General features: G+C 37.2%; 1 protein-coding gene across 1 annotated transcript in view; it reads right to left on the minus strand.

Moving 5' to 3' along the window:
- Positions 1 to 13,204, minus strand: part of TSGA10 (testis specific 10) — a 1,008,750-nt gene that overhangs the window by 513,681 nt on the left and 481,865 nt on the right. The window contains exon 11 of the mRNA XM_044071816.1: positions 11,627 to 11,781. Within this exon, the coding sequence (XP_043927751.1) occupies positions 11,627 to 11,781 (155 nt within the window). The remainder of the gene's footprint in view (positions 1 to 11,626; positions 11,782 to 13,204) is intronic.

Below are 13,204 nucleotides of genomic sequence, written 5' to 3' on the forward strand. Positions count from 1 at the left end.
AGGCCTTTTTAGGTATATAAAATTGCACCAGTTAGTATACCTTTGTCTGCTGATGGTGATAAGAGAAGGGTCTAGTATGTGTATCAGTGGCCTGAAAAAGGACACTTTGTCCAGTGGGCTTAGTTAACAAACAGATAAAAATAAAATAAAAAAAAAGAATACATCACCATCTAAATACATTTTGTAGTAGCTGAGGATCATAACGTATCATGATAAAGTTACAATATTTCATTTGATTTCAGGACAGCATTCCTATGAAGAAAGGCACACTTCACTTAGGTAGTACAGAGGTGAAGACTGCGTATGTATTTTTAAAACATTTTTTGTTTTCATATGCCCCCATTGTCTAGTTACTGTGCCCATAATGTGCCACAGCAAGAAAAGGAAGCTGGAGCTGCCACTGACTGTATGTGAATTGCTTCACTGTTTATTTTTTTGCCTAGGAGGGACATTAGAAAGTATGTGACTGCAGTGCAGGCCTGTAAAGCTATGTGGGAGGGATGGTAAAAGTCTGTACTACTTGATTAGTGATGGTTCACTTCATGAAATGCAATAAATGTGTATGCAGCTTGGTCCTGTGTGTTGCTATTGACAGGTACTAAAAGTTGTAATAAATAAGTGGATTCATTTATAATAAAGTATATAGAAAAAAAAGGACATTTATCCATTTAAATCACTACACTTCATACTTAAAGAACTTCAACAACAGTTTCACCATACCAGTACTTTAGAAGCTAAACCCAAAGAATTCTCAGTAATTAGCAATGTTATGAAACCAAGCCATATATTCTCCACTTACGTGCACCAGTTTAAAACTATTGGCTTTAATTCTGTCTTTCTGTCAATCGTTGCATAAACACAGTAACCAGTGGTGCATAAAATGACAATACATAGAATACTTCAGCATTTTACTTCAACCAATGCTTGTCAGTACTTAGCTTTATGTACCACATCAGTACGCACAAGCGTAAGTCTTGCAATCATAGGTAACTTTGTACTACTGTGAATAAGTTGCGACAAGCTTATGCATACACATCCACACTACTTAGGTACATGCCTTCAGATGCCAAGTAGGCACAAGTGCAGGCTGTTAACTGCCTGAACACACCTAAGGAGTCTCACCTGCATGTCTAAGATATCATGCTGTACTGAACCCTGGTTTCAGAAATGTCTTCTATGTGAGCTCAGGGGAGGGTCCCAAGATGTAGCCTTAAAGAGAGAGAGAGAGAGAGAGAAATCATCCTATACTTGCTTAAGTCAGCATAGCAGGCCAGGCTGGAACAGGTGATATCAAGTGCATTCAACAAGACTGATATATGGAGAGAAATAGAGGATAAAATAACATACTTGCCAGCAATCCCCAGAATTGGTGAATAGTGCAGAAACTGGTATGATGACCATTTGAGAAGTCACCTGGATCAGCTTGGCCAGTGGGCAGTAGTACAGCAGAGCAGGCCAGAGTTCCATAGTAAGTATGACAATGTCATTATTAATGCAGCATTAACATATATAAAACTCTCCAAGATATAGGTAGACACTGCGGAGGTCATGGCAAACCGGATTTTTTCTTCTGTAAATTTATTTAACAGGACTTTATTCTGCAGTCCTTTTAGAAAAGTACAATGTAATGTATAGCATTTTTATAGCTGTTGCCTACTGCTTCAGTGCATATTTTGAGTAAGACACATTTTATCAAGTAAGCAGTCAGGAATATGTATAAGTTAAGTGTAAATGAAATAAAAATATACAAATGAAGTATTACATATTTGTACAGTGTTAGCACTGAACATTCCAATAAGACAGCATGTCTACATAATACATTAGGAATTTCCCAAACTCTGCATAACGTCTGCAAAGGATACTATCAAGAGTACCATGCACCTCGGGTGGGGTGGGCCATGGAACTACTGAACTACTTATTGGTCAAGACTGTTGCTGTGGCAACTTTGCAGTCTGTTCATTTCAGCAAGGCCACACTCACACAGGTGTGAAATAAGTGGGTAGCTCTATCAATAAAAGAACATTCAAATTAACTGCATATATTTTAATGTTCTTTTATTGCTAATGCTACCCAGTCAAGCATGCGTGATACTGGCTGAAATAACTGAGTTGCATTATCAATGAACGAGACTAATGCTACCCACTTTTGTCAGTCAGAGTCACACCTGCCTAAGGGTGGTCATGCTGAAATGGACAAACTGCAAAGCTGCAAACTGTCACAATACTAGTACAACTTTGCATTGACTGATGATATATGGAAACATATCAGGTTACTCAGGAACTTATACACATGAGCAGTAGCTACATACATTGGCAAAGATCATAGTTTGTAACTAATTCTGCACAGTCTCTATTCTGCACAATCTATGTGGGCATTGTTCTGCAGACTTTACAGATGTGAAAACCAGTGTCATTGATTTGCATGTACAATATGTGCATATAAGTGAAACAGCACAGTTTACAAATTTGCCTTGCCAGTGTGTGTTGACCAGGACTATGAACATCGCCTGTGTCTTTTGTTAAGTAAACAAAATACAGTTAACTCAGCTGCAGCCTACTTTATCTGTAATTAAAATGATCTTTTCAACCTGATTTTGATCACTGCAATTCTGATTCAATATTATGAAATTATTTACTTAGCAGTGGCTGGGTCCTAATAGAAAAACTGAATTCTGAACAAAAAAAATCATAGTGGAGCTCAAAAAAAAAAGCTTCTCCACCATACATGCAAGGGTGTAGCCAGGCATACCGTCTGTACTCTACTGAGAACATTTATTTTTCAGAGCATAACATCAGTAGGCGGTGGTGGTGCTGCGGTAGCGTTGTCGCCTCACAGCAAGACGTTGTCCCGTTCGATTCTCAGCTAGAGCGTCTACTGTGGAGACATGCGTGAATGGGCGTACCTTCGTTGAAGGTTGTGCATTAGGGCCGGCAACTCAGCACGTAAAAATCAACTGCCAATCATTAGCGGACCGGAGTTCCGCTGTGGCGACCCCTAACCGGGAAAAGCCGAAGGATACAACAACATCAGTATGGCTCTTGTTCAGGTCATATTATGTCTATAACTGTGTAAATAAAAGCCTCCAAAGCCAGCTGCAATATTGCTAATCTAAAAACAATATTTTAATAGTTTTGGGGGGGGGGGGGACAGCTGAATATCTTATTTACATTTATTAAATGCTTGGGAGCAGCATTTTGAGAGGTGTCCATTTTTAAGTGAAAGTTGTCCAAGGGGGGTAGCACTAAGAGCTTGTGAATACAAAACAGAAATTGCTTGTTACACCCCTGCATGAATGCAAGGGATCTCACAACTGTTCCTCCTATATTACTATGATCAGCTATGAGGTCAGTGTGGGTCGGGGAAATGGAAGCTCCCCTGCAATGGTCTTCATTGAAACCAATGCAATGTCACTCAGCTATATTTGAAAAACTATGATACTCTCAGCTGAATCTGTTGCAAATATGAGCTATTACTATAGACACTTGTCATCAGAAATCTGGAAATTTCACAGATTTAAAATTATCAATATAGTTTTAATGTCACTGGTGTTTTATTTATTTAACATTTGTTTGCCAGGACAGTCCAACTGGACAAAAATCTCCATTTTCAGCGAAGTCTTGGGGAGAAAAACTCCATAAGTTTACAGAGAGAAGAAACATTTACAAAAGAGACATTACAGAGTAGTAGCATACAGACTGTAGACTTTACAGCCCCTAGTATACAATAAGAGGATAATACCCATTTTGACTGAAAATACAAGTGTACAAAATATACAATGAGAGTAGATAAGAACCTGGCAGAGCATTGCAAGATATTTCACAAGTGAATGAGAGAATATAAATGTTTAAGCTTCCATATATACATTCAAGCAAATATACATGTAAGAGCATATATATGCATGTACATACACTCATATATAAGTTATTGCTCACACATGGATAGGTATAGTTAGAGTGTGTTGTTTGTGTTGTCCAGGACAGATGGGGTTTAGAAATGGTGAGTGGATGAGGCTTCAGGTGGTCAATTACAGTTGCACAGATGGTTGGTGAAGAGGTATGTTTTAAGTAGGCTTTTGAAGGAGGGTGTGAAGTTTTGTAGTCTGAGGTCAGGGGGAAGGTTGTTCCATATTTTTGCTGTTTCACGGGCAAATAGTGATTCCCCAGAGTTGTTTTTGCATGTGATGGTTTCAATTAAGGCTTTGTTGGAGGACCGAAGTTGTCTATTTGAATTGTAGAAGTTCAGCATGTCAGTCAGGTCAGGGATTTTCTCAGGATAGTACAGAATTAGTAAAGTAAAAGCCAAGGATGAATAGAGGGTGCAGAACTGTGCAGTAAAAATAAAATAGGTAAAAAACACAAAACTGCCCAGAGCTTACAAGGCAAAAAAATGTTTAATGAGACAACAATAGATAAAATAACAAAACATAAGCGCTTTCACGACATACAAGTTGCTTCTTCAGACAAGTTAAAACAGTTGAAAACAATTATTATATATATATCATCAAATAGTAGCTGATCTTATCAAAATTTGAAAATTAAAAGGGCAATGAAAAAGGTGTATAACAGCTATAGGGAATGTATTGGAGCGCAGGTAGATATGATGACACATGCCATAAAAACATTTAAAAATTGCTGTAACCATATATATATATATATATATATACACATATATATATATATATATATATATATATATATATATATATATATATATATATATATATATATATAAAACATATCTATGTAAAAAATGTGTTAAGTGATAATATACACAGTAAAATATATTTGTGAACAATATGAAACCTATAACATTAAACTATTTATGTTTTAATGGTCGTGCTTTTAAAAAGGGTTTCATAGACAACAAACCATTCAGACCTGGGGGTTTCTCTGCATTAAGCAAGAGAATCCACTTCTGCTCAGCCACCTCAGTACAGTTCTCTAGGTCCCCTCCTCGAATGTTTACTTCCATAACTTGTAATACCAAAAATTTAAATGTGTGTGTCATGTCAGTTTGCATAGCATGAGATGATAAGGCATTATTCTCCTTCTGGTTATTAATGTCCCTCATATGGTCAAGTATTCCCTCCTTAAGAAGTCTATTGGTTTTGCCTACATAATACCTATGACACTTTTGACAAAAAGAAAAGTATACTATGTTAGCAGTTCTGCAATCTGCATAGTAATTCACATTAATAGAGAAATTACAGTAGGGGTGCCTGTAAACTGAATTGCTGTAAATATGTTTACATGCCGAACAATTCCTGCAGGGGAAATGTGCCCCTCCTGTCAGATGTAAGTCTGCTATCATAACTCATTCTATTGCAGAAATGTTGTTTGAGAGATTTGTTATTCCTGAAGGAGAAAGAAGGTGCATTGCCAATCTTGTTCATTAATTCGGGAGCACTCTGTAAAATGTTCCAGTTTTTCTTTATGATATTACAATAATCGTTGATATCACTCGAGTATTGAAAAATTACCCTAAAGGTGTCTGAATGTGACTTAGATGACTGACTAGAGGTTGTTGTATCAAGTGTACTACTAAAGTATGGCCTGCATCTGTTTGTTCTCTGTACCCATGCCTCATCTATAATAGTATTTATGTCCCTTTCAGTGTACCCTCTATCTAGAAATTCAGATTTAAGTTCAAATAAAGTTCTCTTTACATCTATATCATCATTGTGTAGCCTTAACAGTCTAAAAACTTGTCCTTTCAATGTATTCCGAGGAATATGTCTCGGGTGCACGCTACTTCTGTGTAGGAGGGCATTCTTCCTAGTAGGGTTTCTAAAGACGCTGCTGGATATCTTATTCAAATTGGATTTACTTGGCAATACATCTAAAAATTCTATCTCATTGGAAGAGTATTGAAATGAAAATTTCAAAAAGTTAGTAGTGCTGTGCAGGTATGAGACAAAATTAACAAATTCCTTTTTATTTCTCTTCCATAGCAAAAAAATATCATCCACACACCGGACATACCATAGAATCTTATCATGATAGTTATTAATATCTGACAAAATATGGATATGTTCCCAATGTGCCAATGCTAGGTTGGTGTAGCTATTTGCACATGCAGTGCCCATAGCCACGCCAACCTTTTGAAGGTGGAATTCATTGCCAAAAGTACATACGTTATTCTCAAGTACAATTTCTAATAGAGCACATATTAACTTCACCTTATTGTTGGAAAAACAGCTGTTGACAATCAAAAATTCTCTAATCATATCTATACCCCAATCATTTGGAATGCTAATGAAAAGAGACTCAATATCTAACGTGAGAAAGGCATAGTCATCATTCAGAGTAGATGTTAAAACGTGTAATCTCTCCAAGAATGTTTTTGTGTCTTTTAAAATTGTGTTACATCCATCTAACAATGTCTGCAAATTATTCTCCAAAAAAATCGACAACGGCTCAGTGCACCAGCCTGTGCCAGAGACTATAGGCCTCATTGGTAGAGTGGTCCTATTCTTATGTATTTTGGGTAGACCATAGATAATAGGCACCAATGGATGTGATGTATTAAAAAACTTAAATAGATCTTCATTTATCAATTTAGTCATTAATAAGTTGAAAACCAGAAAAGACACTTTCTTTATGATGGTATTTACAATAATTTTTGAGATACATTGGTATGTGTTTGCATCATGTAGTACACAATTAGATGAGCTAGGCTAAGTTGATGGTACCTTAACAGGTCTGGAAATTCAAGCCAGTGCAAGGCTTGTAGGGAAAGACAGCGGTGGGATTGTGATTTGGCATTGGTAGTGAATATAATGATTTTGTTGTAAGAGATGTAAAGTTTATTAAGGTCAGTTTTGTAAAGATTAGTTAGAATTGGGAATGCATAAAGTAGACTAGGTAGGAGGTGGGTCTTGGCTATTGCAATTCAAGATTCGGTGGTTAGATAACTTTTACAGCGATAGAGGGAACCTAGCTTTTTGTGGACTTTAGTGATGGTTATTGATATGTGCTTTGTGAATTTGAGTTGCTGGTCAATGGTAACTCCTAGGAGTTTAGCCTCAGTGACAGGGGGGGTGATTTGGGTTTTGTTGGCAGAGATTATAGAGAAGGTACGGTTGCTCGTTTTTTAGAGTGGAATAGCATTAGTTGTGTTTTCTTGGGATTTAGTAGGAGTTGTGAGTTGTTAAGCCAGTTCTCTGTTTCAGAGAAGGTTTCTTGTGCTTTTTGTTGGAGAAGTTGGATGTTGGGTGCAGAGCATATGAGAGTTGTGTCATCAGCGTATTGGACTATGTTGGCTTTAGAGGTAGCTGAGTGGAGTTGGTTTGTGAAGATATTAAAAAGAAGGGGCCCTAGGACTGATCCTTACAACACGCCTAAGGAGGTTGGGACTGGGGGATAGAGAGTTATGCCATTTGGTGGATTGTTGGCGGTTATCTAAATAGCTTTTAAACCAGAGTAGGGTGGGGTTGTTAAGGTTGAGGTCAGAGAGACAAGACAGTAGTTTATTATGTGAGACTGTGTCAAACGCCTTGGATAAATCCAGGAAGGTAGCTGAGACTAATTTACCTAGATCCCTGTGGGAGTTTATAGTATTGGTGAATTTGAGTAGGGCAGTGGTGGTGCTGTGGGATGGGTGAAATCTGTGTTGGGTTGAGGACAGAAGGTTGCTGGTGAGGGGATAGGAGAGGAACTGGTGATGAATACATCTTTCTAGGATATTAGAGAGGGGTGAGAAAATTGCAATTGGTCGATAGTTGGAAAGGTGTAGGATGGTATGATATATGAGATATTCCACAGGGATGGAATGGTGTGTTCAGTGATGGATCTACTTAGAAGTGAAATGGGATAGGCTATAGCTGTGGAAGCAATTTGGAGGTATTCGGCAGGAAAGTTATCGTCTGAAAGGGTGGTTGGTTTGAGTTTGGCTAGGATTTTTTGGATAGTAGAGGTAGTAACAGATTTAAGTGTGAAAGGTATGGTATTGATTTGGGTCTGAGGTGGTTGTGGGGTGTTGGAGGAAGTAATGTTGTTTACGAGTTTGAGTACTGAGGGGGTGAAATAGTTATTAAAGCTGGAGGCTATGTCCAGGTCTGTACCTGTTATATTGGGGGCGGGAGTGGTAGTTCTTCCGGGCTGTAGGATGTTATTTATTGTTGCCCAGAATTTTTGCAGTTTGGTACTGTATTTGTTTTGCTGAGTGATATAGTAATTTTGTTTATAGCGCTTAACCTGCTTTTTTGCTTTGTTCCGGAGCTCGTGAAAGGTGCGCCTAGCTGCAGGTGATCTGGTGTGGTGCCAGGTTTTCCAGGCTTTATCCCTGGATCTAAGTAGGGCTTTTGTGGTTTTCTGGAGCCAAGGGGTGGGGTTGCTATGTAGGTTTAGGTGCTTATGTTCGTTAAGGTAGAGATTTTCAAATACAGTCTCTGCTTTGTTGAAGTTGGGGGAATCCTTTTGGAGGAGTTGGAGTTGTAGATTGGTTCTGTGAAGCAGAGCTAAGCCTCCGCTTCTTTTTTGTAGCCAGTCTGCCCTGAGAATGTTATACCCAGGTGGGATGATGGAATTATCTTTAATATGTGGTTTAAGTCACGTCTCTGTGATGAGAATAATATCAGGGCTATATAAGGAGATGGCATTGTGAAAGTCTTCTATTTTATTCATGATACTCTGAGTATTCATACTTAATATCAGTAAGTCTGTGGGTTTGTGCTTAGTTGGATAGTGATGGGTGCATGGCTTATTAGCAGGAGTTGCTGGCCCGGTGTTGGGTTGGGTTTTATGCACCACAGTCATGCCTCTAACAAGAGTGGGAATTTATTTAAACAGTAGCATGGTTGCCATTCCTTTTATTACTATATGACATTAATTCTCTCTCTCTCTAGCTTCACTATTAAAACTTTAAATGTCACACTGTCACTGACAGAAGTCAACTCCTATCTCTTGTTATTTTGCTTTTCTATTAGCACTCTTTCATAATACCTTCTATTGTTGAGTCATTGTAAGATATGCCATTAATAATAATAGTCCATGGTCAGTTGGTTTAATGAAAAAAAAAATGTAAAACAAATAAATGAGATTTCTTGCAAGAGCTTTGGCTGGTCTGTCTACCTTGCACTTTCCTACTTTACTAATGTCTGTCGCAGTCCTTTCATGAATCTCTAGTGAGAAAAAATGGACTTTTTTTTTTTTTTTTTTTTTGAAGAGCTGAGCCAGAGCTGATCCAAGAGGTCCGGCTTTACTCTTATTGCCCACTAAGAGCCAAACAGAGTAGATGATTACAGCATTAACTGGGTTAAAAAATAAGCATGGAAGTCCAGAGGAGATTTAAGCAAAAAAAAAAAACTACAGTTACACAATTACAGCAAAACAAGGACTGTCATTGTCAGTATTCGGTCTAATGAATGAATGCTGGCAGTATGTTGATTACACTTCCTAACAGCTAACATCCAGCCAGCTCCTTCACCATGCCCAAGCTATAGGTTTGCTTACAATGAAAAATTGGAAAAATATAATAAGCACAACATATAATAGTGCTACTCTTGATGCAGTAAAAGAAATGTTGCCTTGGCTCATGAAATTTTTTTTTTTCCCTTACGGTCTAATGATTATTTAGTGAACAATAGTTTCACCATACTTTGCAAGAAATGGTCTAATAGTCCCTATGTAAAAACTATTTACAGTGCCTAAACTGAACAACAAAAGCCTTGTGAAATGCTGGATTTTGTTAGCTTTATGGAAGAAACCATATTTCAATTTCCTTAAGGCAGGCATAGTAATAAAAAAAAAAATTTCTTAATAACCTACTTGGGTACAAAATATACAGTCTGTCCTAGTGGACTGAGCCCCATCTGAAAAAGTACACTACCTCTGATTGTGAAGTTGCTACAAAGTATAATAATAATGACAAACTTTGCTGTTTGACAGATACTGCCCTCCAGCAAACCATATCAACCTTTACTGCCCTTTGCTCTCATGTATTGTATGCACCCAAAAATGACAGTTCCTTTCTGTACACTACTTTCTTACTGAGAAAAGAAAGAAAGAAACATGTAAGAACTACAATAACACTCTGTTATTTCAGCTTATGGTTGGTAAACATTACCCTTCCCCTAACAAGTCATAACACATCATTTGCCAGCAGTGCTCTTATAATGATCTTGTGCTTTAATGTACAAGATGCCTCCACATCCATTCCCCAAAGAGGCAGCTGAGTCCTGCATACATCTCCGATGATTGATGGCGAGGAAAGTGGAAAAAAAAGGAAACAACTGCTACAATAGTATAGTAATTTCAACATATTGCTCTTAACACATATACTTACTCCCAAACATACACTAAGCACCTCCTAGAGATTCACAGCATTGAGTTAAAATCAGTGACAGTTGAGAGACTGGGGCTTACCTCAATAAAAACAAGGAATTCTGCCCATCCTGTCCTTAGCACTGCTAGTGCTTTCCTTGGTCTCCCGATTTCTCTTTCTCTCACTGAAACAGGTTCCTGTCCCTCTGTGGTAGCATGCAAGCATCCCTCATCCTAAAAATGGGCTTCAAATCTTTTTATAAAATAATCACTCAAATGCAATGTCTTGCAATAATCCTCTCCCATAAAAAATATTTCAATCTTCTTCCTTTTTAGCACTGTGACACCATTTCTTGGAATTCCAGCCAAACACAATGCTCAGATATGCAGACACGACCTAATAGAAAGCACTCTCAGCCTGCAGGTCTGATCTGAATCAACAGTCAGTAGTTACTCAAAAAAAAAAAAAAAAAAAAAAAAAAAAAGTAGAGACTTTGCAAATGTGGCTCAGCTCTATCTTGGCTCATTAACTTGCTGTTTCACAAGTGCAAGCCAGGTTTATACTCTGCCTTGCTCACTTCTAAAGATCAAGGTCCTATTTCTATGGAAAAGGTCTTTCCCTAGAATATACTTTCCTCCAGGCTAAATATTGTCAGATGTTTAGTTCTTTTAATGCCATTGCAGAAATGGACTACAATCGGAAGTCAGGGCATATTAAAAGTTCATAAAATTAGTACTACTTCAGTCCTTCATGTTAGTGCAAACTGTTGTGTTCAGCAGATGCAATGCACCCACATCCTGGCTATCCCATGATCCAAAGATTCCAACCAGCAAAATGAAATCAGACAGCACTATAACACGAAGATTGCACATAACGCACAATGAAATCAGACAGTACTATAACACGAGGATTGCACATAACGCACAATGAAATCAGACAGTACTATAACACGAAGACTGCACATAACACACAATGAAATCAGACAGTACTATAACACGAAGATTGCACATAACGCACAATGAAATCAGACAGTACTATAACACGAAGATTGCACATAATGCACAATGAAATCAGACAGTACTATAACATGAAGATTGCACATAATGCGCAATGAAATCAGACAGTACTATAACACGAAGATTGCACATAACGCACAATGAAATCAGACAGTACTATAACACGAAGATTGCACATAACGCACAATGAAATCAGACAGTACTATAACACGAAGATTGCACATAACGCACAATGAAATCAGACAGTACTATAACACGAAGATTGCACATAACGCACAATGAAATCAGACAGTACTATAACACGAAGATTGCACATAACTAAAAGCAGAACACTGGAGATGCTTACTTTCTCGCCCAGCAGTTCATTTAGAGATGAAATTTTTTCTGTTTTCTCATCCAGAGATTGTTGCAGAGAATCTCTTTCTTTGTCTAATCTAGCGACTGTGATTCGAAAAGTCCTGATTTCTTCTCTCTGGGCAAGGTTCTGCATCTTTAGTTCGCCTGTTCAACAAATTAGCATTAACAATTTTAAATCCATGATAGTTACCTTTTTCAGTGATAGTTACATGAATACACACTACAAGCTCAAATACAAGTTCTATTAACTAAATGATCATATTACCAAAGCATGCTCACAAAATTAAATTGCATACAAATTTGTGATCCACTCTTTTCACAACTGCCATCACAAAATATGTCAGAAGAGCCATACAGTGTAGAATATTTTGTTTCAAAAGAAATCATTTGCATTGTACAACATAACATGAAGAACAAACTAGAAAATAATTTTGTAACATAAGAATCTATTAAATTGCATAAAAGCAAAAGACCCAAAGTGCACTTTAAAGAAAAGTGCAAAAGCTTGAAACAGCTTTTTTTTTTTTTTTAACATCAGTGCTGTTGCAGAAATAAAAATGGACAAGTGATGTTATAGGATGTAAGCTTGCAGAGAAAAATGTTTCAAGCTTTCAAATTGTTTGGCTAAAGTGCAGCTTCAGAGTCAGGATTGTCAGGATTTTGTGTTATCCATTATGAAAAAGCATTAGTAGCCAAAAAGTTAAAGCCACATGACACTGATTTGTACCTTTTTATCTGAGGTTATACTCATTACCCAAAATGCTAAATGCATCTCCTCTACTAAAAAACACACATTTTAGACCAAAGAGATGTATGCTAGGATATATGGTAATGCAGTTCTGTTCAAACCAGCAAATAACATACACGTGAATTAAGTCTTTCTGTTCTAAACAAAAATTCACAGAAAAATCCTGAAATATTTTAGGATAAGATGTGATCAGAAAAGACTAGACGTGTTTAAAATCATTGCATTAAGTGGATATCTTATATCACAAGCAAGAATGAATTGATGGATTTCACAGACTTCACTTTGACTCGAGCACAAAATATTTATGAGCACATTGGCAGCTGCTGCCAAAAGTATATAACTAATATTCAAAATGCAATGTAAAACATATGCTTTGAGAATGAGTTACATATAGAAATTATATAAATTATTAAATAAAGTCAAGCAAGGAAATATCACAGTCAAGGCTGTGTAAATTACATTTTTAAAAATGAGATTCACAATATAAAATGTTCACTTGATGGTGCGTATTTTGTGACAACAAATAAAATCTGTTTCAAAAATTATAGGAGTAAAGTTCCCAGTATCTCATGATAATAAGATGCAAATTATCAGATAAGCAGCTATGGGTGGTCTGGGGTATATTTAACAAGGCATAAAAATATGCACATTTGTCATATGTGCTGCACAGGCCATTCCTGTTTCAATGCACAAAGACAACCGGTGAGTGTTTCTAATTACTGTGCACATGCGCATGGATATGACTGGCTATCTCTCTGCCTCTTGCACTGGAAGGGATTTCTTCACCAAGCTAAGGTTAGTGAGTTAATGTTTCATACA

Source organism: Protopterus annectens, chromosome 5.part0 (assembly GCF_019279795.1).
Source record: "Protopterus annectens isolate FY-2018-M chromosome 5.part0, PAN1.0, whole genome shotgun sequence".
In the NCBI taxonomy this organism is placed as follows: Eukaryota; Metazoa; Chordata; order Ceratodontiformes; family Protopteridae; genus Protopterus; species Protopterus annectens.